The 26,099-nt window shown below is 40.6% G+C and overlaps 2 protein-coding genes across 5 annotated transcripts in view; both read right to left on the bottom strand.

Moving 5' to 3' along the window:
* Window positions 1-389: 389 nt before the first annotated feature.
* On the bottom strand, window positions 390-15,532 carry lrguk (leucine-rich repeats and guanylate kinase domain containing). 3 transcript variants are annotated; one of them, XM_018671036.2, is made up of 21 exons: window positions 15,030-15,532; window positions 14,768-14,821; window positions 14,431-14,532; window positions 14,172-14,253; window positions 13,880-13,980; window positions 13,535-13,616; window positions 13,269-13,393; window positions 11,904-12,047; window positions 11,709-11,789; window positions 11,367-11,453; window positions 11,056-11,162; window positions 10,446-10,568; window positions 9,138-9,234; window positions 7,208-7,321; window positions 6,445-6,646; window positions 5,596-5,709; window positions 4,928-5,091; window positions 4,521-4,609; window positions 4,041-4,109; window positions 2,643-2,761; window positions 390-2,318 (listed from the first exon to the last, which is right to left on the bottom strand). In XM_018671036.2, exons 1-21 carry the CDS (start codon window positions 15,156-15,158, stop codon window positions 2,137-2,139), a joined length of 2,367 nt encoding a protein of 788 aa, XP_018526552.1. In that variant the 5' UTR covers window positions 15,159-15,532; the 3' UTR covers window positions 390-2,136. The 3 variants fall into 3 exon arrangements, with proteins under 3 accessions (XP_018526552.1, XP_050933496.1, XP_050933497.1); XM_051077539.1 differs by having other exon boundaries at window positions 10,446-10,565; XM_051077540.1 differs by lacking the exon at window positions 14,768-14,821.
* A 719-nt stretch (window positions 15,533-16,251) lies between these two features.
* exoc4 (exocyst complex component 4) overlaps window positions 16,252-26,099 on the bottom strand; it is a 104,566-nt gene continuing 94,718 nt past the window's right edge. Inside the window, exons 20-21 of one of the 2 annotated variants that reach the window (XM_051077538.1) lie at window positions 18,276-18,527; window positions 16,252-16,964 (exon numbers count right to left, since the gene is read on the bottom strand). In XM_051077538.1, coding sequence (XP_050933495.1) covers window positions 18,290-18,527 — 238 coding nt within the window. In that variant the 3' untranslated portion in view covers window positions 16,252-16,964; window positions 18,276-18,289. Of the gene's footprint in view, window positions 18,528-26,099 lie in introns of both variants that reach the window. The other variant, XM_018671012.2, reaches the window with a different exon arrangement.

The following is a 26,099-nucleotide window of genomic DNA, read 5'->3' as shown; positions in this document are numbered from 1 at the left end:
ATGAAAAATTAATTTGTAACATTGGGCACTTCAGCTTTGTGAAAATTGATAACGTGCTTCTGCATATCTATGCTATAACAACTTTGTCCTGCAGACATAAATCTTAGATGCAAGCAAGTCCTTGTTTCACCCAGAAAATGTGCTTTCTCCCTTTTTTCTATGGTGAAAAGTGGTGCTGTCTTGAGGAGTTATGTCTAGATGAAAGTGTGTGACATGTTTATTTTTCAGCAGCTGCTGAAGTGAAGGAAGACGAGTAGTTCAGTAGACAGAGCGGTGCGTGGTATACACACACTCTCTCTATGCTGTTTTAAATTTTTTCTGGTATGGACAATGTTTTGCAAAGGTTTATGATGCATAGAATGAGAGGTAGAAATACAGATGTTGCTATTACAGATACAGTATAACTTTACTGCAGGTGTTTCGTGCAAGAGTTGCATCACAATCATCAAAGGGCACAAAAATAATTTATAACCATGAAATGTACTCTATACTGTTTTATCCAGTCAAAAATATGTGAGCTAATATGCTGCAGTAGCTGCTGTAGTCATTCCATGTAACACTGCATACAGGTAGGCACAAAAACACACAGCAACAGATGCAGATGCATGAAAAATACATTAATGAGCAGAGATACATGCATGTATAAGTGTTGGGGTGAATATGATAAAACATCAAACAAGAAGCAAAGTTCCCAGTCACTCATTCCCTCATCTGAACCTTATATCTATGTTCATCACTTTCAGTGGGCTTTTGCGTACCTTTAGCATGCACATAGCTACGTTCAGCCCAGTGTTAATTCACACAAAGACAACATGTTAGTCCATGATAAGCTATAGTAAGGGGTGAAGACTGCAGTTTAAATAGGTTAGACCCCAGGGGCCCTAAAGACACTGTCTGGTTTCAAACTGCCAGAGAATTATGACAGGGTTGCAACATCTGCTGCCTGAGAGAAAGACAAGACAGTGATGGATGGCCAGGTGTGTTTTGTGTGAGTAGTAGTACTGCATACACACATACAATCCAGGAAATAGAACCTGCATACTGTATGTGTGCATTCACACACCTGCAAGCAGACTGGCTGAGGCACCGGTTAAATAAGCAATGCGCACATTTATGACAGATGACAATTTCAACTTACTATGAATCGCCGAAGAACGCTAGCCAAATTCACAAACATACAGATGCACAAGTATGCATGGCTGTGTGCAACACACACACGCAAACTGACAAAAACACATTAACTTGTTTGTGATGGCTCACTGTTTAATACCTGTCAACAACTTCCATATGAATGCATTTCCAGTTGAATAAATAATCCCATCAGAGGAGATAAAGATTAATGATGTATTTATCATCCAACGACAAGAGCTCTACGCTACACATAAAAGATCAGTATCTAGATGTCAATGGCAAATCCTATTTGATGAGATTATTGAACAGTGGGAAGCATAATGCCACTTCACTGTCAGGAAAATTAATGCTACATTCATAAAACATGACATGTACCACATAGTTTGTAGACGTGAACTTTTCCAAGATGAACAGATACCTCCTCTAGTCATGAATACGTACATGTTAATATGTTAAAATATAAAGGGAACTGTTTTTTTCAACACACTACTATACTGTATTCATCATGACTGAAAGATGTGCTAGATACGCTTGCCAATCTGTGTGTAAGCCTCAATCATTATGTGTGTCAACACTGTATACCTTCAGGACAGTAAGCCAATAATTCTACAATGAGGAGCACAACTTTGCCTGTAATTATACTGCAGTCACCTTATATATGGTCATTAACGCCATCACTTATCATGTATATTGTATATAATAAGTGTAAAAGATCCAGACAAGTTGTGGCATGGTTAACAGAGCACAGGAAAAGGCAAGTGCTGACAGTGAAACCTAACCTCAAGTGTTTGGCTTGGGTGTATCACCTCACACAGTGGTGTTGTAGTGAGATAGTAACAAATGTGTGGTTTTGTGGTCGACTGTTAACTTTTGCAGTTACAGATATCTGATGCTCTTTTGATTTAACAAACCGAGCTTATATTTTAAGTTACATACTTTTACACATATATTTACGACTATTGCTCCATGTTTGCATCTCCTCCCTCTCCGACTGATGTGTTTGGGCTAGGTCTTGGAGAGGGAGTTCGGGCTGGGTGCTGCAGGGGTTTTGCGTCCGGTAGGGATTGGTGGCAGGATGGGTTTGACGTTGGATCCAGGACGTCTATCAGAAGAGGGAGACACGACCACAGCTGGTTCATTTGTGTCTGGGTGGGGGGCGTCAGGGGTTTGGTCTAATGCTAGGTGGTCTGAAATGGAAATGTTGTATTTAATATATGGAAACACACCAACAAATCTTCAACTTATTATTTTACAGTCAGATGTACTGTTGTGCTTTGGTGATTTACAGACAGCAAAGATAGTGTTTATAAACTATAAAATAAATGACTAAAGTACACATGAGAAATTCAAACAGTTTAGAACTGTGTTAAAGCTTAAAGCATAATCAGTGAACAAACAATTTACTTTTTCCCTGGACTTTAGCAGCTCAAAAATCTTCACTCTCTTTGATTTCATATATTGACATAGAAATTCCATAAATGACAAAAAGCAAACAAACAAGTGATAATAACCTTTTGGTGTTTCCGAGGTTTTTCCCAGGCCAGAGATATCTAGCGTTTCCACTAAGCCAGACAAGGCCCCAGCAGAACTGGGCACAGACAATGCTGAGCTGGCACAAGACTCATCCGAGCTGCTTGTGAAAGGAGGATAAGATAAACCACAGATGAAAGGTGAGGGAAAAGAATGGGTGGAAGAAGGCAAAGCAGTGAGAGGTGCAAAGTTGTTGAGGGGAACAGTGACAAATGTGGGAAAACCACAAAAGGGTGAAGGGCTTCTGCAAGAGGAAACTTTGGCATAATGTGGTTCTGGTATTGTTACCATCATACTTGGAACTGGATCAATGTCCCTCTTGGTGTTCTGAGTATTTTCATGATTGTACAAACCAGAGCTGGGAATACTGAGTGAATTTGCCACAATGTCAGTAATTTGGGGATGATTATTGGTACTCAATAAACAAACAAGTACAGGTTTTTATTATTTGTTTTACTCATCTAGACTATTCTGTGAATCTACACACACAAGCACACAAACACACACATACAACAAAATCCCATTGAAGAACTACATCAGGATCTTATGCTGAAATATACAAGATTGAGACACACAAGTAAAGACACATCCCAGTGACAGATGTCTGGAATCCACTACAGAAATACTGAAGGGCTGAGTAATGCTAAGTGGAAACACTGGGGGCATGTATCAGTCAGACTGTGCTGACAGAACCTGAGGATTTTCAACAAGTTTTGGGAAACTTGCCTTCTCAGAACATGATCCCACAGGAAACAAATTAATTTTGTGTGAACACTTGCTATATATCTGCATGTATGTTAAATGTCTTCTTTTGAGAAAAAGAAGCAAAATAAAATGCTGCGAGAGGCGAAGAGAAAGCTGTGTGTGCTGTTGCATGCACAACCCACACACATTACCACACATACTATGTCAATGTATGACCAATTAAATCCACATTTTAGTTTACCGAGTATAAGTGTGCAGATTAGGGAGTCAAAAAGCAGCAAGCTCAGGAAAATCTGGATTCATGAGTGAGTGTCTAAACTAGTAAGTGACTATGCATGTGTGTGGGATGTATGCTCAGATTTGTCCCCACATGGCTTGTACCAGTAAAATGTGCTCTATAAAAGTGAACATATGTTGTAAAAAGAGACCTAGGGAGAAAAGAATACTACCATAAAAGCAGTTTCCTACTCTTAAATCTTCAGCTTGAGATTGCTTTTTATGAAACCACAAAACTTCCTCTGGATTGTCTCACCTCATCATAAATCAAAAAGCTACTATTATGAATTTAGAACCCATTCACAGAGTGAAATCTTATACACCTTTGAAGTATGTCTATGTATCTGTCATTCTCATAACATCTGTCTCATAGCGTGTGTGTGTGCGAGTGTTCTTACCTGCTGTCCTCATTAAAATGCATACCAGGATCATGATTCTGTAGTGATGATGGTGCTGTTCGAGGAGAGCTGAGATAAACAGAAAATACAACTAAATTCAATAATTCTTCTTCTTCACCAGTATAAATCATAGAGAAAAGCAATTTCACACACATCAACACACACTCCACTGGAATAAAATATGCAACCATTCATTCTTTTTTTCATTCATATTTGGTGTATTTAGAAGAGGTGACAGGTGTATTTTAGGATAACTGAATGGAGAGAGCCACTACACAAGCCCATCCTATTAACAAACAGTTCAATTCATATTATTTAGGCACCTGCCACTTCACCCTCAAGGTCAAACAATAACCCAAAACAGGCCATCAAAACACAGTTAGGACAAGTGCTACAAATTGACTAATTTAGCCTAGCTGAGAGTGCCCAATTGAAATTAAGCAATGGAGTGCAGTGGAGTGCATGCTACTTATAATGAACCTTTTGAAGAGCTGGCTGTAGACCCCTGGACTCTTCCCCACTATAGCCTCTCTCACCAGCTGCTCGCGTCTCCTGATGGAGGCTAGCTCCTGCAGAGAGGAGAGGCGAAGAGAAGCAGGAGGAAGAGAGGTTAAGATTAAGTACAAAGGTGAGATGAAGGAGAGACACACAGGAATTGCAGGTGAGAAAGAGGAGAGTAAAGTTGATGTGGAGGGTGATTAAAGAGGACAAAAAGGGGTGGAAAGTGGGAGTGATGATGCACGGCAGTAGGAAGAGAGAAAAAGGAAAGCTAGCATCCTGTCAGAGGATTATCTTTCCATAAATTTTATGGAGTCTAGATGTCTATTTAGCATTCACTTACAGGCTTCATTACCAATAAATTTTTCATCAGACATCTTGTAACTCACCGCGGGGCTCTTCTGAGGGCTAAGCTCTGCCTGGATCTTGGTAAAATAGTTTCTGTAGGAGGGATCTGAGGGGTCAAGAGCTGTGCCAGAGTGTGAGGTGAGTGTTCCTGATCCTGACCTCGACAGGGGCAAGGCTGGCTTCTCCTCTGGCTCATGACCTGAGGCTGAGAGAGACAGATACTGTATGTCAACACTGTGTAATACTGTATATAGAACACAGTACATTTAGAGCATACATACAGGCACAAGATGCATATAAGATGCACATGCACAACATAGAGATTGAAGATACTACCAAATCTAATTTATAGTTACCTTTATTCTAAATTAAAGCAGTCCATTAGTGATTTAGTATTACAGATCTATAAATTAAAAACTGATTAAAATATGCTCAGATCTTTCAAATCTAGTCCACAAGTCTAACCTAAGATACTCAAGTGATGTCACTTGATTAATTTTTTTAGACTTTATGAAGCTTTTCCAGAGCCACAGAGGACACAACTCTTTTAAAGGGTAATATTCCCTGTGAAGTAGTGTACAATTAGTGGAATGCGTGTTTAAAATAAAAAGTAAAAACAGTAGGAGGTGCAACTGACTGCACTTTGCACCCTGTGCTTTCACAAAATTAGCGCCCTGATGCTTTGGGTGCTGAACAAACAAATATGCACCTGTGGAGGTGTTGCCAGGGAATGCTTTGTTGTTGTTTTCTCCTTCCTGCTCCTCTAGCAACAGGTACTCCTCCACTACCTGCCTCAGTGTCTGATAGGCTTCTTCCCAGTCATCTACTCACACACCCAAGTGCACATACACACACACACCACCACCGCCACACAAAAAAATACGGTCATGAACAGAGCCAATGCATCTCCCATCAAACAGTAATGACTCAAAGATATGGGAATGATGACCTTAGTGTAATGAGGTGCTAGCACGCAGTGCATAAAAGTGATGAGTGTCCTGTGCTCCCTGTATGTTCACCTCATTAAGAAAACAGCTGAAATGTCTGAGTGCTTTCTTGAGGGAATGATAAACACAGCTATTCTGCGGCTACATGTCCTTAATACATGTGGTAATTGGACTGAAAATGTAGTGTATGGATTTTAGTGAAGTGTGTTAATTTATCTAAGGCTATACCAATGACACTCGGGCTGCTCTAAGCCAGGGTAGGGCAAGGTATTTTTAGCTTTACGACACTTTAATGACAAACTGCCTGTGAACAAAGCAATATGAGCAAGACTTCCAATTTCCCTCTAACCAACATGATATCCAAAGGTTTTACATGGAGAAAGATCAAATTATGTGTTTGAGTATTTTCTAGCTTAAAATCAATGTTTGTTGAATGTCAGTTGTAAATGTTTATAACACTTTGTACTGCAACTGACTGGAAAACTGATTGAATTAGCAACAGGTATGTATTAAATTACTGTTTTACATTGTATTGTGTGAAATGCAGATGAGTGAATATAGTTAATGCCAAAATAAAACATATTCAGTGACAAAATGCTTTCTTGCTGTACCACAGGGGATAACATTATCAAAGAATCCTGGCCGTCGCATGTTAGTGTTTGCGTAGAGCTCTATGCGTGACACCGCCATGTCAATCTGTGCTGGGGTGTAGAGATCTCGGCTTTTCAGGTGGTCTATGTACTTCTCCACTTGGGTGGGGATGAGAAGGATGTATCGAGGCTCGAAGTAGCTGTTCTTCAGACTTAACACACCCTGTGGGGATAGATGAGCAGTTTGCATTTCTGTTACAAAGCAGGCTTGATATTCTTTTTATTCAAAATTTAAATTTTACTTTAATTGTATAGTACACAGCCACTCTCTGGGGGGTTACGGCTAAGGAGATTGTGGGGGTGGGTTGGTGAATAAGAGCACAGAAATTAAGTTTAAATTCTTTCTCAGATGATACAGTTTCTGAGGATGGTTTCAGTTTATGCTACTGAATGAACTAATCAGTTCAACCAAATTATTCAAAAACATATAAATACATTTTCATATTTATTGTAAATACAATAGCTGTACAGTTGTAAGACCTTTTAAGGAGTTTAGTGCTGTTTCAGGACCTTGTGAGGAATGCTAATAGTTTTTTTCACTAAATGTGCTTTAGAAAGTGGCTCTAACATATAGTAGAGAGTATGGTACATGTTATGTATATATGTTGCTGTTGGACCCTCCGTCCCCACTGTATTTCAGTCCACTGGCTCGATAGACCACATTTGTTATTATCCTACATGATGTATGAGCATACTCTCATACATGGGTTTTCCATACGCATACCTCCAGCTCCATATGCACACAGCAGGCCAGTCCTTCTCTGGCCACGTCCTCTATGGCATCTCTGGTCAGACCATAGCTGTGACCCCCATAATGCACAGTCTGGATAAACTTACCCTAAAAGGGAATTGCCAATAATAAGGAGAAAGAATGAGAGAACATTTTAGTGCTCTACTTTATTGTGTTGTTGTGTGTTATTATGTTATGATGATCAGAACATTTATGAGCTACATTCATCAACTAAAGTGGACATAATACTTGACACACATACACAAACCCAGCATGTTCTGTCAAGATTAACAACCTGAAGTCATTTGCCCACCTGTGAACTGAACTTTTGACCTGGTGGTCAGGGCAAAAATCTCCCTCTTTGTTACTTCTCAAACACAACCCCTGACCTTTTGTCTGCCAGCCTTTAGGCAGTTTTATTTGCACAGCAGAGTTTATAATTCTCAACAACTTTATGGACAAATCCAATACAGTTGGTGACATTATTGAAACAATTCTTGTTTTTTGTTTTGTGTTATCAAAAGTGAATTCAGAAAAAAAAAATAAAACTGAAACTCTTTGTTATGATTACCAAGAAAAAGTTGTCATGCATGAATTCTGCCACAGTAATTTAGCAGCTGTTTGTGCTGTTTGTGCAAATGTAATTTCTGAGGATCTGTTTCTGAGGAGTGTTGATTTGTTGTGTACCGTTTTACCAAAGCCTATTTTTACTCTTTACACATTACTGTGGTTTGCTGCATTTGAAATCACAGCAACTAGAGAGCACAGACTCTGCAAAATCAATGCTGAAACTGGCCTGTCAATTAAATGGCCACATGTGGAGCCAGTAAACGGTGTGCCAACAACAGACTGGTAATCTAACTTGTCAGTTTTACCCCAATAAAAATAGTTTAAACTCTGTCCTTTCTGCATTTTAGAACTAGATAAGAAAGATCACATTATATAACAATAGTGGTGTGGGAACTCATTAACTATGACACATTACATTTTATATTTTCTTTCTACTGTTAATTTATCTTATTTATGCTACAGTAAGTCAAACAGGAATTTAAGCTCCTCTAACGTTTTGTTTGTGTGCCTTAACCTTTCTAAATAGGTCAATGAAAAGCAATTGAACACACAATTACAGACATGACTCTTGTAATTCCATATTACCAGACTACTAGCTATTCAGATTTAATTACACAGCAAGCCTTCTATTTGTTTCCAGCACACTAAAGAGTATAATAAGTACCAAGGACTGCTGATTGGGGTTAATTTTGTATAAAAACAGGCACAAGAAGTGGATTCAAGAGGTCATGATTGCATAGATACTGACGAACAAATCTGAGGGAAAAAGGACTCAAGAAAAGGAGGGCAGCTGACACATGAGAGGTGAGAGTATGAGGAGTAAGAGTGGGAGGACAGGACAGAGAAAAACCAAACAGCTAGCAACAGAAGAATGGGAAGGTGAAAGTGAAGAATGGACAAATCAAGTAGAGGGAGGAACAGACAAGTTAACCTGATCCACTTCCTGTGTTGGAGTAGACAAAAGCTATTCAATACCAGCATCAAAGGCCTTGCTGTGTAAATCACTTTGTGACCCCGAGCTCTATCCCTCATCCCCCACCTCCCAAACATAACAAGCAGCTTGACAAGAGGGACAAGATGAAAAACAAATGTGTCCAAGACCCCAGGAACCATTTTTCTAAAACCCCATTTGACTAAATGTGACATTTTAAACTAAATACCAGCAAGTTCAAGTAAAATCAATCAAAAATGATTGATCAAAAATGAATCATTTCATCTAATCAATTCATCAATGCCAGTGAGTTAAGTCAATCTGAAACTTACTGAAGGAGTCACAGCTTGTCAAAAAATAGTGTACATTTAATTAGCTTAAGGGCAAATATTATGAAAAGTCCTCAATGACAAGTGAACTTACCATGTGAATCATGTTCTGAAAGTCTTCCTCACTGACAAAATGGTAGTCAATTCCATTCTCCTCTCCAAAGTAGGACCCTCTTGTGGTGTGACAGGTTCTGTGGAAACAGACATACACGCACACACATACAAAGTGGAGAAACACTCAGTCTGGGGTTTCCATCTAACATATCCAGTCACATAATTTATGAGGTCTAAGTATGTGAAAAATCCTAGACCTGTAACCACTAAAGACAGCCAGTGGGGGGGCAAAAAGCCAGGACAAGACCCCTGGGTTTCTGGAATGCTCAAGACAGTAAAACCAACCACTAGGTGAAAGCCAGGAATATGTCACTACCTTAAGATAAAGGCTTGACTCAAATACTTAAGCATATGTTTTGCCCCTACATTTAAGGGATGGGTTCTTCATTTGTTGTGTAAAGCATTTTTGCATATTTTGAAAAGCACACCATAAAAAATGTATAATCATTATTATTACTGAAATAGTTTTTGGCTGGTGTAATCATTCCATTTCAACATTCTGGTCGTGATGGTATCCTCTTGTGCCGGGACTACACAGTGAGTAATGAGGAACAATTTCTGCAGTCCTTGTTTCTTGCAAAAATGTATTCTGAAGTTAAGCCTAAACTAATATGAGGCTTCAACAGTCTGAGTTGGTTTAGTATGAAATTGTTATTTAAACTGCTGTGATACAATGCTGGCCATTAATATACAAATGACAACCAGGATAATGATACAGACTTGACTGAAATCCCATTTTAGCTCTGGATAAACTTAATGATGCACAGAACAAGAACAATGGATTATGGCTCCAATTTCTAACTGTGCAGTTGTGCTACAAAGTAAACACCTCAGGGTCAATATGGAAAGAATGATTACACCAGCCAACAACTCTCTAAATGTATTTATGGTATGTGAGCATTATTTTAAAATAAACTGAAAAAATCTAAATCAATCCTCTAATATATTCAGATCATTTTTTTTGTTCGTTATGTATAAAACATGTTTATTTACACACTTACAGGGTAGCTAGTATGATAAAAAGAAAGCAAACTGATGTATAGAGCTGTTTTACTTGTCATACCTCTAATGTCGCTCTACACCATCTTGAGAATATATTTAATATTCATATTAACATAACTTGTTTTAATTTCTAAAAACATAAAACAGTCAAGTAATTATAACACTTAACCTATAAGTTTACTCTACTATATTTATTCATTTCTAATTTAATGTCAGTACTATCAGTTGACTATTACTATTAACCAGACATGCAAGTGATGATTTGTGTACAAAAACTGTGACTGACCCATATGCAAAGTATTCGCTGAACTCCTGACACAGTCTGTGAGCCAGCTCTCTCTTCCCACAGCCTTGAGGACCTGTCAGCACCAGCATTGGATAGGGAGAGTCTGCACTAGGCAAAGTACTGCTTGGAGACACACACATACACACAAAAATTCAAACCCAACTACCTCCCTTACCAAAGATGAACAGGACTTGTATGATAAACCGTATGATAAGCCAGAACACAAGCTTCTCCATCCTTAAAAGCCACTCCTACAGTCAATGTAAATTGAGTACGTTGTGGGCAATATGGATGTGCTCTTTCTAAGAAGCACAGAAGAGAATGTCAAATTGACTCTGGCTGCAGCATTTTATTTGCTGATGATGGATGTTTTCAAAAAAGTGCTGATGCATGAACTCATTTTTTTTCTTTTAGAGAGTAGATAATATGAGCAATACAGGAACACTGCAGATAAAATCCTGCTCATGCTTGCAAACAACTTTCTTAGTAGACTATGACTAATCATTCTATTTTGATTGTATATACATGTTCACATTAAAGCCCCTCATTTAAGTTTTTTTTAAATTCTCCTATTACCAAATAATTATGTTGTGTTATTATTTGTACCAACCTGTCATAGAGCACCTGGGGCTGCATCAGCTGATACAGCAGGTGGGTCATATGACCTCTGGCTGCCACCACATCCATAGGAGGATCATATTTGTTTACTGATGACACCTGGGATTTAAGGAATATACATTACAGAACAGACACCACATTCAATCAGTGGCATTCTCTCAAGTTTTGCTAAACAGATCAGTGAAGTATACCAATATAAAATGGAGATCAAGTATACTATTATTTGTGTATTTTTTTGCCTTTGCATGAAATCAGTATATCTGATCCTGATATTACCCAAATGATTATTACGTTTATTCATACCTTCTCCTCAGCAGTGACCTTGTTGTGGTCCAGCACAGTAAGATGTTGAAGGAGGAAAACAACTGACAGTCTGTAGTCTTGTTGCTCCTACCAATCACATTCACATGGTACATATTACTCAAAAACATATGGGGAAGCTATTTTCTGTAATGCATCGTAAAACTGAACACACTCAACAGAGGTGCTGTGGTAAAATACCATCAACTTAAAGAGGCAATATACAGATGGAAGTCATCATAGAAGCAGAATGCATGACGGTAAATGGGGGAACATTGACCTCTGCCACGCACAGTACTGTTCCCATAGTAGTAGTAAGCTGTGTTCAGTATAGATCAAGGTTACCTGCACAGGGTTTCCAAGCAGACTGAGGTCCCTCAACAGGAAGAGATCATGAATGTGCTTGCACTCCTGAATTTCACTAATCTGGAAAAAAAAAAAAAAAACAGAAAAACAATTTAATCGCATAAGAGATCTGTACTTAGCTACTGTATCTCTACTATTAACCACTCCTTTCTTAAGGTTCTCTCTGATCAGTACCAGGTTTTTCTCCAGGTTTATGGAACCCAATAGGTGGAGGTTCTGGAGGCCAGAAAGACTGGTGATGCGGTTCAGAGACAAGTCGAGAACCTGCAGACTCTTTAAATTCTCCAACCCTTCAATCTTCGCCAGCTGGTTCCCCCTCTGGACACAGACAGAAAAGAGGACAAGTTAAGGAGGCAAGTACATGATATTCATGCATATGCATGCACACGTAAGTGGCTTCCAACCACCACTTCTACTTCACTCAGTGATTCCCACTAATAAATATTAAGGCTGTGCCATGGTTGCACTGCAGGGTGCCTGAACTTTCTTTCCCCTCAGTACTGAGTTGAGTGGCAGGCCTGCCTCTCTCTGCTAAATCCTGATAGGTGAGGACTGACAGCTAAACAGCTGGCGAGGTGCTAGCACAGCATGCTAACCAACTAAAGAACCAGACGTGGGCACTCCCCCCCTGTCAGTGTCCCTAGCCTGCTTCTCACTCAATTCCAGAGACTAAAGTTGTTATCTACCCGCCTGGCCACACCTCGCCCTGCTCTTGCCAAGCATGTTGCCTGGCAGAGGGCCGCTGTCAGTGGGGGTAGGTGACTGCGCTGGTCCCTTGAAGCTCTGGGTCAATGCTGTGATGTGGCTGGGAAACAGGCTGGCTGACAGGGCCATGCTGTTTAGGGAGGCAGCGTGTGAGGAAAGGGGTCAGGGATAGGATTAGATGGATGCTGGATGGACAAGGTATGTGTGAGAGTATGTGTGTGTTGAACTTGGTCCAGGCTCACTCAAACACCAGCAGCCGGTCCCAAAGCAAAGCTACAGACAGGGGCAGACACAGCCAGACCAATGGCTGCTGACAATGAGGAAACACTGATAAAGGGCAGAACACGCATGTGTGCACACATGCACACACACACTCACTCACACACACACACACACACACACAAGCAGAAAGAGAGGGACAGCGACAGAAAGGGCCTGCTGTTGGACCATATGTTGATTCTGGAACAGGGGGCCATGGTTTTACTGAATGTAAAAATGCAGCCAAAAACAGAGACATAAAGAGAAGGCATAGGGGAGGGAAAAGAAAGACAAACAGAAACAGGTGAGATTAAGGATATATGAGCTAAAATACACACAAGGAAGAACAACTTAAAATGAAGTCCAACAGTGTTTGTGCATACAGTACATAGAGGGAAACAACCTCCTGCGAAGCACTACCATGCATGTAATTGGAAGTATTATAGCAGAGAAAGTAAATTTCTGTTTAAAATGCATGTTTGTAAGTCTGTGCTCGTACATACTGAGTGCATGAATGTCTCTGACTGAATGTGCAACTGTTTATCATATTTCTGACTGTAATGGAGGAGAACCTACAAGGCAAAGATGTTTGAGCGGCAGACTGTCCAAGCCACTGATCCTTGAGATCTTGTTGTGTGCCAGGTTTAGGTGAGTGAGCTTGCAGCATTGCTCAAGTCCACTGATCTCACTGAAGCTGTTGTCTGTGGCATGGGCATGTTAAGAATAAAACACAGGGGAAAATACACATGAACAGAGTGTATTTGTTAGCAAGCAAAAAAGAAGCTGGGGGTGATGAGTTCATGTGCACATGCATGAATATAAATGCTCCTCAGTAAGGATACAGTCCAGATCCAGTTTAATAAGAGATGAATAGGCAGACAAATCCTTCATTTTTGTCATACGGTTGTGGGAGAAGTTGACCTCCTGAAAAAAAAGCAGCAAGTCTTAACAAGTCATCAGTACATCTCACTGAAGAAATTGTAAATCCGTAGAGTACAGGAAAGAATTTTCAATTCAGTAAAGTTCACTGTCATTCAAGGGCAGTTAATGCCATGTAAGCATATTCAAAGTGACTACAGATGGGCTATGGAAATCCAGGCCTATCTTGAGGGAATAGCACGAGAGAGTGAAGCCCAAGCCACCAATCAAATGTTGTCTTATCCTGTCAGCTCAAGGTCCTGTGTTACCTTTAGGTTCTTGGGTGGCTGGAATCCAAAGAAGTTGGAGATTTCATTGTGGGAGGCATCCAGGATGGCAAGGAAGGGCATGTAGCTCACACAGGATAAATCTAGAAGATGAGAGAAGTTAGAGTGATTTATCAGAGGATAAAGGCAGCAACAGGAAGTAAAATATTAAATAAATTAATCAGGTCTTAATTACATTACTATATCCTTTTGCAAAACAGTCTGACTCATACAAATCACATGTTTGTAACAGGAGTAAAGACATGCAGGTAATCGTATTATAACTAAGATTCACCTTTGATTTTGTTATGTGGCAGTTCCAGCTTTTGGAGATGGACATAATTGCATAAAATGGAGATGTCACTGAGATTGTGACTCTAGAGTAGAGAAAAATACAACCTTGGTTAGACTACATTTGTCTCAGTATGAAACTGTAAGAGACACCATGCAAATGTGAACAGATTTGTCAGGGTTTGCTTTGTCTTGTTAAATCAGATAGGAAACATAACTGCAAGCTATATAATGTCATTTACGAACGCTCTAATGTGTCTTACTGGTAGAGACAGGTGATAGTATGAGTGCTGCAGCCCAGTACCCAAACGTCCAAGGTGGGTCACACAGCTGGAAACCACCTCAGCAGTTAAAACGCCATTCTTCTGTAAACATAAAAAATAAAATGCATTATTTTCTCTCTCCTAACCCAGCATTTGAGGACAATGCATATGGCACGAGGCCACTATAAGCATCACCTAGTGCTCACGGCCTCCTAAAAGCACACATGCAGATATTCATGCAGTACACACATACACAGATTATGCTTGAGAAGGATGCGCAACACTCTGACTGATGGTAATGCGGCTATTACAAATTGCAAATAATCAACCATTTGACCTTGCTGTGTTGTTTTATATCCCCAGACCTCTCGCACAAGGTTACCTGCTTTACCTGTTGCAGAACGGAACAAACATGGAGGTTTATTCAAACTCACTCTGCCTTTTTAAAATTCTGATTCCAGCATTATAACATACAATTTTATCAAAATTAAAACAATAAAATGTTAGAAACGGAAACAAAAAAGTTTATTCCTAGTAAGTATAATGACATACAACATAAAGGTTGAAAGTCTCACCAGCTAAGGTATCCCACTCCTTACCTCCATCTCTCTGTTTTCCTTTGGCTCTTCGCAGCTGGGAGCCTCTGCCACAGCAGCGTCAGTGAGGGACCCGGGGGGGAAGCAGCTAGGCGACGCTGAGGAAAACTGTTGGCTCGTTGTTTCCTTCATTATGTCATGACGAAAACTCGGCAACGAGAGACTTAAGACTGACACGCAGTCAAACTGAGAACTTTGTTTACAAAAATGTCTAAATATCCGTGTTCCAAATAGCTAACAAGTTAGCTTGCAGTTACAGCGTCTTCCGTCGTCGCTTGGCAACAAGTGCGGGGTAAAAGGAATTGTGGGTCGTGTAGTTTTACAGTGAATACTTCGATATCAATGTTTAAATTCAACAGGTATTTCAGGAGAAGGAGAAAACTCACAATTCAGGAACACGAGACGTGCGCAAACCCAAATCCCGGCATAATGCGGGTGTTGAAAAACTTAATTCAGAAGGGAAAAACACCTCCACGTTTCGACGAACGCCTTTGCAGTGTGACTGAAAGAGCAGCAGGCTAATTATCATGGAAACACCTGTGAAGTTTTGGCTGTTACATCAGCCTCTTACCAGGTGTCCCTGCTAATCATACACCGCAGCACACATCGATAACACATTAAGAGTTCACATTAAACCTTTTAAAACTTGACTTTGCATCCCCAAAAGAAACAAAATGCACAAATCTGGGCTGTACAACTGGAGCACTTACTCCAAGTATACTAAAACCAAGCAGTCATTCAAAGATATGTATGATTTCAGTGACTTTCCCATCCTGTATTTTGAATTTCACTGGCAGGACTTGTGTGTTAGGGCTCCATGACAGTAGATTTAATAACACAGCCGCAGTTTGCAAATATCGCACCGTTCCAGAGAGAGTGCAGACATGGATTGATGCCCACAACAACACAAGCCTTCAGGTGGTATGTTGTCTGTGTTTATTTTTCTCGTTCCAGTATGCTGCACTTAAACGCCTCATGCTTCAAACCATGTCACACAACACATCACACCTGTCAGGTAGAGTACATCAGTGTTGGTTTTGGATTGGTCTCACTCATATGATACATGGCAGTAACGTCTCTTCTGCTGCAAAACGGTGATGGACTGTCACATGTGGAAGAGGGTTACAGTGTGTATGAACTACTGTCAGATGTACTTCACCCTGTGGAAAATGTGACTATGTTGCAACCATACAAGGATTGACTTTACAAAATACACAAGACAAGATTGGCATTGGATGGTTTATTTTTTCAGTATAGTAGTGTGTGCACTGGCAAATTAATAATAATAATAATAATAATAATGTGCTTAGTTTAGAGTAGACAAATATTTCAAAGCATTTATAAGATGACACTCAACACAGCCAGAGGAACAAGTATGATGTTTAAACTTGTTCAAACTAGATTTTATACATTCTTACTTGAACATAAAATCACCCAAATAGGACAGATGTGCAAAATAAGGTCAACCAGAAAGAGAAAGAAACATGAAATTTAACCTTTATTACCTTTTACATATTTCACTCATGAATAAAAAGCGTGGACAGCAGGAGTGGATATATGTGGAGTATGCCCAATATATATGCATTCTTGACTTTTCTAGGTTATGTGTGTGCAGTATAATAGCAGTGTAATAGTACCTGTGTGTGACATGACACACTCAGTTAACATTGTATTAAAGTTCCCCATGTATAACATTACAAAAGTAGTGAACAGCTGAATGAGCAGATTTTAGATTTCACACAAAATGTACGTTTCAGAGTGGGTAGGCAAACCCCTCAGCAGCTCCACTGTTGTTTTCCCATCGATCCCAGCCTATGTGTCATTATGATGGATTGCTCTGTGGGCTTCGGGGAGACCAGCACTGGGCCCGCTGTATTGACAAGGCTCCCATTCCCCCTCTCCTCTCCTCGTTAAGTACTTCTCTTCCAAGTTAATGAACTAAAAACAGGGAGGGTTGCAGGGAGGAGAATGATTTGCAATCGTGTCTTGAGTTTATATGTTTAGTTCACTTTAAAAGACTCTGGCACATGTAGTGGGGGCGACAAAATAAAGATTCAGAATTGCTTCATTTCAGTTTATAGAAACTAGTACGACTGATGAAATGTATTACCCCACACAAGCCTTAATGCAAAAAGTGCAAGTCATTCCAGTGTGATGTGCTGGACTTGAAATATTATATTTGGAATAAACCTTGCTCCAGTTTTACATAGGGATGAGACTGGAATCAGCAAAAATATCTTCATTACTGAGTCTGTCTCTTCTGTCCAATTTGTTAATCAACTAACGACTTCCCATACTAGCCGCAAAAGTTTACTGCATAAGCTATAAGAAAAAAAGACAGATAAACAGATTTTTAACAGCCACAGATATGATACAATTCTCAGCTAGGGAATTCTTTGGGGACCAACCCAAATTGGCAGCAGGCGGAAGATGTGGCCTCATTCAGACAGTCTAATCTGGCATCTGTTATTGCAGACAGAATCAGTGGGCCCATGGGGCTGCCAGGAGAGGAGAGATAGAGGTGTAATTGAGAGCAGCAGTTTAGATCTAATAGGAAAATGAGATGAGATAAGGTCTAAGTTCGGGTGAGTGTCCAAGACAATCGCCTTTTATCTGGAGCTGGAGTCATGGTGAGCAGGGGACTTTTAGAGCCACGCGTACTGCATTTATGTCTTTTAAATAAATGTAGGTTAAGTAAATATAGGTTACCTTGTGACATAGATACATAGGGAAACTAGACTTGCAAAGTTTGTAGTTGTGTTGGTTGTCACTTCACTTTCCAATTAAAGTAAGTTACTGCTGCACAGGCAATGAATATATATATATATATATATATATATATATATATATATATATATATATGTGTGTGTGTGTGTGTGTGTGTGTGTGTGTGTGTGTGTGTGTGTGTGTGTGTGTAGATACACATGCCCAGAGATTGGAAAAAAGTAAATCTGTGTCAGCCCTCGACTACAGTGTTTTTCTTTTCAGGCAAGATGAAATGGAGAAGACACACTTTCCGTCAACAGATTTCACACTCGTTATGATCTAGATCTAGAGCAAACATCTATTTCAGTGTTTTCCAATTCTCGAACATGCTCTGCATACTCTTGCATACATGACCCAATTAAATGCTACACATGTCCCTGTTTAACAGATCTGAAGCAGCTGAAAAAAGAAAATAATGCAGAACACAGGTTATGTGATTGGCTATCTTTCTCAACTTAACCCCCCTCTGAACCCTGTCCTGACCTGTTTTTATTACATCACACTGTGGTGATCTTCTTGTCCTTGGTGGCCTGCTTGATGGCCGCCTGCTCACAGATGATCTCCTTCAGCCGCTGCAGCCGAGTGTTTTGGGTGCTCAGGTCCCCCACGCCTGTCTGGCTGCGGTGGAGTAAAGACAGGGCGTTGATGTACTCCAGCTCCGTGTAGCGAACACCCTGGTCCACCACCAGGTTCAGCAGCTCGTCTGCAGTGTTGTACAGCATCTCATAGTACTGCCTGAAAGGAGGGATAGAGACAGAGTGAGAAAAGGTTATAGTTATGGATGAAGAAAATAAGTGGGGAGAGAGAAAGAGTAAAGAGAAGGATAGGTGATAGAGGGGAAAGAAAGGAAAAAAGTGAATAACACTTTATATTCCTCTGTTTTACATTATTCCAGTACAGAATCAAAACGAGCAACAACAACAAAGGGAAACACAAAAGCCAAACTAACTGCTGCTTCTGTCAAGCCCAATTTTCTTAAAAAGGACTTCAAGGACCTCACCCTGCTGCCTCCAGGAGCTGAAGGTAGAGGGAAAACGTTCACCGGCTGCAAACTACTGAGACCAATTTAATGAAACACTGTTGACAGAGCCCAGAGAAGGAAGAGGTGGTGTGTAGAATTAATAGGTCTTTAACCAGGGCCTAATGCCACAGTGGACCATTTGAAAAAGACCGTGAAGTACATACTGATAAAGAAGGAGCACAAAGGGAGAGTACTGTTGAATTACACACATTTCTACTTGCTGACTAAAACATTGGACATAAAGGTCAGATATGCCAGAGTGAGGAGACACTGTGTGAGTATTTGTTTTTATAAACTGTATCTCTTTTTCTTTCTTGTGTACAGGCTGTATAACTCATTAGCATGAACTCACTAAGGAGAACACAATGTTTGGCCTTAAATATGGATTTTAGCAGGAAGGTAACTTGTCATAAACACAATTTACACATTCCTGTGCAAAAAAAAAAAAAACATACACTGAAGGTAAGGTAATGCACAGGAGTGCTGGGATGCAGGACAGACTTTTGCTTTTTTTGCTTAAGGGCAAAACAGGTCAAAATACCTTGGAGAGCATGTGTGTGTGGGACTGAGTCGGCAGGACAGCTAGGCTCTCAAATACACATAGGAATGGCAAAATGCAGACATGCACTTGAGCAGATTTCACCAATATCTGCCCCTGGCTATGGGACAAATCCTGTTCTCTTAAGATACACTAACATACAGTAGCTGCAGAGGCAGTAAAAGCAAGAGGACGGCAGGCGATACATACTGTACTGCAACATGTGTGTTTGATATTAGACTTTTTAACAAGAAAGAAGTAAAGAACCATTCCATATTATTTAGTTAGCAAACAATTTCAGCTACTCTGGAGGTTTCTGTCATATCACAGTGGTGTAATAACATATTTTAAATGCATGCTGTACAGATGATCAGATATTTGCATGTATTCTCTTGCTGTCCAAGCTAACAGCTATTGATTTCCATTCATTTCTGAACAATACAGAAATCAATAATGTGACTCTTGATTTGTATAATCCATCAGAATGAAAATTTGGTCTGTGTTTGTCATTACACTGTCATTGCAAGGTAATGCAGTTAACTGATGTTCATATTGTATGGAAATGAATAGAAACCAATAAAAACCTGAGAAAAATTCAAGGTGACAGCCTAGAACACATAAAACCACTGGCATGATTTCTCAGATTTTCTCATTTTTCTCATTGTTCTCATGGTTCCCTACATAAAAAGAGATTTTAATGAGCTTGTGAAACCATGTGAAAATGAATATACTAAATTTTTGACTGTGGGCTGAAACAGTTCCAAGGCAAAAGAAGCCTCTTTTACCAGCATAAACTAGACACCCTGGACAAGGGCAGATGCCAGTCACTCAACAGCAGTGGCTCCTGCTGCTTTGTGAGTGCAGCTGTTTAGTGAGGGGGGATAATTGTAGCACTGATATTGTTAGGCTGAAAAAAAGGTCTTGAAGGTGTTGTGACTGAGGAAAAAAAATGTTCAGGTCCACCTGTTTTCTAATCTTTCTTTCTGTGACAGCAAAAGGGAAAAAAGACTAATTTGTAATTATGTCTGTTAAAGCATCTGGAGAGACAGGGTTAAGCTCTCTAATGTGCCAGAGGAAGTTGAAAGCAAATGGCTTCAGATTTCTCTGATACAGCGCAGTAAAAAGACACTTTGGTAAGAAAAGATATTTTTATCTCATTTGTTTGGCTCCACCACCCATCCAAGACCCATTCCGTTCTTGAGATGATCATTTTCAATGCTAACGAGGCGTTAATGAGCATTCAGGGAACTTCTGTTCCAAGGTGTTTTATGTGCTGTCATTTTGGAAATTCAACAGTGGAGAAAGACCTGGAAAGAGTAATGAAGGGGTGGAATGAATGAGATGGAGACAGAGTGAGAGAAAGAGAGGAAAAAAAGAGTGATGACTAAAGAGATGGGTGAGGGATAGAGGCGCATAATATCTGTTTTTTGGCCTTCCCCTGACAAGTAATGCCCTTGGTCATCAGAGCATTTGCATTCTGCCTCACTTTCCATCCTGCTCTCAATTTCTCTCCAAGGTCTTGTTCATTTTTCCATCCCTGAGCTCATTTCATGAATAAGCTTGTCAATATTGATGAGGGTCACATTGGTTTGCTCCTTAACTGGGGTAAAGACAGAAGGGAGGGGAAAAAAAGTGGAGAAAGAAGATGGGTCCCAGTTGTAGTCTTATCTCATAATGAAATACACAGCGAATTTGTGCGTTAGTCGTTTTCACTGATAAATGCAAGTGCCTTTGAATGTGTCTCTGCTTTGTATGTTTGGTGCGTGTGCTAAAGTGTGGCCAATTTACCTCAGATACACAGCAACAAACCAGCTTGAGAGCATTACCATTTCAGTCCCTAGATCCAGTGATTAACTGCACGCTTGAGGCAAATCACCTCGTTATATGATCTAATGGGAAAAACACATACAACCAAAAAAAAACCCCAAAACAAAACAAAAAAAACACAAAGCATTTCTTTTGTTGAGGGAAGGAGCTTGAACAGAAGGCTTCCCTCTTTCAAATATCCATCCTCGGCTCTCGACGGGGAAGCAGCTCAGAGGAAAGAAACAGTTGATTTTGAACAGGGCAATAAATAAGAGCAGAAATTGCACCTGACTACCTGAGACTGTTTCATTCAGGCTTTCTAAAGAGGCATAATGATTGCAAACCTCTGTGTAGTAGAATGTGTGTAAAGTACTTGTATAAACAGCTTAGGTTCCCCCCCCCCCCTTAAAAATGCCTGTTTCTGAGTGTGCCTGTCAAGGTGTGTAAGTCCTGTGTTCCTGTGTTAGATTGGCAAACTGTCCAGGGTGCTTTTGCCTGTTGCTCAGTGTGAGATGGGACAGGCTGTAGTTACTGTGTATTAATAACGATGGATGGACATTCAAAACCTAAAAACTGTTGCCAGCACAAAATCTCTCAGAGTTCTTGTAGTTGAATTTGTGTAGGCCGACTGACTGACAAGTTTTCAGGCTGAGCTCCCTGTTTCAATTAAGAAAACCTTTCTGGTAGGCTGGTAAGTTATGCACACAGTGGGAAATTAACAACAAACATGCCTGATGAAAACTGAAATTATGACTGTGACCACTTTGACAAAAACCACGTGCTGTTTGGACATTTTTCTCTGGTCTAAAAAACAAATTTGTCTGATAAAATAGTAAAAGTAGTTGGAAAGCTTCGGCCCCCATCTGTTGATGCAGCAGCCAGCAGGAGAAAATTAAAAAATACCTCATCAGAGCTATAAAACATGGCTTAACTACAGTATAATAGCAACTATAATTCACTTGGCAGTGATGCATTCATGAAAAATCCCACACAGGATTTCTTAAAAACAGATCAACTGATGCTCATTTATAACTGATGGCAGTGTAATAAACCCACTGTGCAGTTTGTTGTCCATTCTATAGCATCCAATATCAAAACAGAAAAGCTGCATCCACGGGAGGACAGTGTGCTAGACTGTCTGCAGGTTGTTAGTGTGTGTGTGCCTGAGTCGTGAGGACAGCTGGCAATCTAGCCTCTGTTCAGTACAAAGGAGAGGGGGTGCTGGTTCAGAGAGAGAGAGAGAGAGGGTGTAAGATGAGTTTGTGTGTGACTGTGTGTGTTTATCTACGTGTCTGAGTGATGTATGTTAGTGTGTGCTGAAAACACTTTCGAACAGTTCATTACACAAGCAGTTGGAAAGCCATTTGCCAAACAGGGTAAGGGCTGTTAATAAGATTAAAATCTCTCAGCGCCCCACCATCAAGAAAGAACCCCCAGTGACACACACACGCTAACACACACACACTTACACACAAAGACTTCTTCTTATCTGCTAGTTAATGAAACCAGCATTCTCTTTACCCTACAATACTAAAGTAAAATGTTTTTTACTTTAGTATTGCACACACACACACAAACTCTAATTTTACTAATTTCTACCTGCTTCCTCCAGAAGTCCCATCTATAAGAACACAGCTTCAGTAATCAGCTTGTGTGTGTGTGTGTGTGTGTGTGTGTGTCAGCATGCCTACATGTTGTGCTTTCTATTAAATTTTAATTAGCCGCCCCCCTCCCTTTCCTCATATACAAAGAATATTAAGTAAATTTATGATGCGTGGATGCAGCAGAGGACAGACAGATATGTATGTCAATGGCACGTGAGTGAGAGAGGAAGAAACATGGGGAGAAAGACAGGGAGCTGGGGGGGAAAGATGAAAGACACAAAGAGAGAAGAAAAGCGAGAGAAAGACAAGAATCAGCACAATTAATTTCCCCTCATTTCCACTGTGTACAATATTAAGGCCATTACAGGCTGCCTCTGTCAGCACATTTGGAACAACACATTAGTTAGTGAGGGGTGGGGGGTGGGGGTGAGATGAGGAAGGAAGAGGAGGAGAGGAGATGGGAAAGAATGTGGATGACCCTCTTCATCAACTGGGACCGAGGCTTGTTGCTGCACAAATACTGGGGTTACTGACACCAACAGCAAGACATGCCTTCCTCTCTATCCATTTTTGTTTCAGTCTCATTGGTGTCAACAAGAAGCTGGAAAAATGCATCTTTTTCTCTTTGGCTTGTTGTCATTTTTTACAGCTTTTCAAAAATGACAACTTTCTGTCACCTCTAACCCTTTTCATGATCCCTAGTTTTAAATGTCAATTTAGCCAATCACATGATACAGGTGTCAGATGATGTCAGATGACTCAGCAATCATAAAATAGTGATTTGACTGAGGTCTCAACATATCTGGATAGCATTTATGACCAACATTAAAATGTTGTATGTTTTTAAAGGCACCCCTTAAGATGAAGCATTCAGGTATGCGACTGTTTGCCTTCCCTCTCCATGAGAAGCTGTAGCCAAGTAGATACTATTATCACTGTACATTGTACTGTAGTATATTCACTGTACAGTCTGATTTGATTTTTACATTCCTCTTAACAGCAGCCATGAACTATGGTGGCCAGTTCTGGCTGCAGCTGCACATTTAACAGGGTTTTGCATATGGTGACTGATATGTTTATTGGGACATTTGAAAATGTAATAATGACTAAATCCTTAGCTGTACTCAAGGATAGATGGATGGATGTCATTCTCACATATACATTGTGTTTTCAAAATTAGCCAGCTTAGTGTGGATGTAGTCTCAGTCTCTATAACCTTCTGCCTCTTTCTATCTTTCCTTAAAGTCTCTCTCCCTCCCTTCCTTCTGTCTCTCTCCCTCCAGAGTAGTACATTTGTCTCTCCTCTGGTAATGAGGAAAGGTCTGCAGAGACTCAGAGACTGAAGCTTCATCAGCAAAGACCAGTCCCATCATGCTGCGCCATGCACAACACACACACACACACACACACACCCTCACTGGCTTAATCAGCAAAGACCAGCGTCATCACGCTGTGGGGTGCACATACATAAATACGCACACACACACAGGCACACGCACACACACACACACACACACACACACACACACACACACACACACACACACACACACACACACACAGACACAGACGGGCTTCATCAGCAAAGACCAGTCTCATCATACTGCATCCTATATATGCATGCATAGTAGCAGACAGTGGGGAGGGGAGGGGCTGAAAGAAGAGGAGAAGAGAGAGTAACAGTTCAGCAGAGGTAGTGCAGGTAGTTGGACGGCAGCAGAGGAGAGAAAAAAAAGACAGGGAGAGGAAAACGAAGAAAAGGGGACAGAGAGAGGAGGAAGAGAGAGATAAAGAAAGAGACACAAGGTGACAGGAGGGGAGACAGAAGCCGAGCGAAGTGACAGTGTACCGCAGCCAGGCCTAAATACAAACAGTTTTATCTGTTGACACCCACTACCTCCTGACACGGCCGTCAACTGTACTTATTACCACACTCTCTGTAGACACACCAGCCTGTCACCTCAACACACACTGGGGTTTAAACACACATACAAAAAACCGAGGATGGTTTATTTGCTAACACGCACATACCGGGTCTTAGAGACGTGCGGAGGCTGGGGTAGCACACTTTGGGACAATACACAGTACACAAGAATCTTGTACAATTCACACATGCAGACCCACACACTGTAGTAATTTCCAGTAGCAGACAGGTGGGTGCGATTGACTGAACTCTGGGGCATCTCTACATGAGCCTGTCAGACTGGTGTTTAGCCTAGCTGCAGGCTAAGGGGGCTTGCAAGTTTGCTAGGGATGTTATGACAGCCCTGCAACCTGCCTACACGGGTCACCGGGCAGCTCAGAGCTCCACCGTATGTGTGTCTGTGTTACGGAGCGTGTGTCTGGAAAAACATACCTTAAATGCTGCTGTGCCAGACTCTGAAGATATTTACACAGACAAACAGGTACACATTTATTTATGTTTACCTTTGCTGTAGGACATTCATATGAACACAAACTGCTGTGCAAAACATGTCTGCGCTGTGAGGAGAGTGCACTTTCAGAGGCTCTGTCTACTGGTGTGCTGCAGGAAAAAATATTATTTTAACAGAATGGTAATATGAGGCTGACTCCATCTGCATTTGTGTGAATGCAGTCACACATGACACTATGCTTTGTCAGGCAGTGGAGGTGTTTCAAGTCTTCAGCTTCATGACATTAAGCCAGCCAGTCCCTGAGGTTAACTGATCTGAACCATCTACAGCTGAACGATTAAATGATTATCAGAGAACTAATCAACATTTTTGCATCAGGACACATGCAGAGCAGAACTGAACTTGATGACAGGTAAACAGAAGAAAAACAGAACTGTGGCAAAAAGGTGTAACTTTAAAACAATTGACTTTTTTTTTTCCAAGTTTAGGCCTTGAGGTCACTTGGTAACCAAGCTGTAGGGCAAACTACATGTGCTTAAACTTAAAATCTCACTGACAGCTTATTATGTTGGATCTCTAAGGTTCCAAAATCTGTTGCCAAGCAAAATAAGTGCTGGACTGTCGCCAGGCAACGCTCAGTTTTTGAAAGTTTCGTTGTTGTGTTATAGTGAGAACTATTGTGGCTTCTGGTCTTTTCAAGGTAAAAGGCTGACAAACAGCGTCACCTGTTTATCTCATCTCTGCCAGGAATCGGCATAAGGAAATAGAGACAGAGAAAGAGAGAGAGCAATGGACACTGGACAATGATAGGTGATCAATGGAATGACAAGGTTGTGGGTACAGTCAATACACACACACACAAATACACAGTACACACAAATGTGACATTGCAGTGACATTGCAGTGACACACAGGTCTGCTGAATAGGACAGAGCCCCTGAACTGTTTCAGAGCAGATGGTCT

This window comes from Lates calcarifer, linkage group LG18 (assembly GCF_001640805.2).
Source record: "Lates calcarifer isolate ASB-BC8 linkage group LG18, TLL_Latcal_v3, whole genome shotgun sequence".
In the NCBI taxonomy this organism is placed as follows: domain Eukaryota; kingdom Metazoa; phylum Chordata; class Actinopteri; family Centropomidae; genus Lates; species Lates calcarifer.
Note: the sequence above shows the minus strand (reverse complement) of the source record. Positions and strands in the feature narration are given on the sequence as shown.

Bases quoted from the DNA above. Each gene is read 5' to 3' on its own strand.
- lrguk (XM_018671036.2), bottom strand. From the start codon at position 15,158: ATGAAGGAAACAACGAGCCAACAGTTTTCCTCAGCGTCGCCTAGCTGC. The intron at 14,254-14,430 runs GTAAGACACATT...TCTCTACTCTAG, and splicing joins ACTATCACCTGTCTCTACCA to AGTCACAATCTCAGTGACAT. The intron at 2,762-4,040 runs GTAAGAACACTC...TTTCACAAGCAG, and splicing joins CATTTTAATGAGGACAGCAG to CTCGGATGAGTCTTGTGCCA.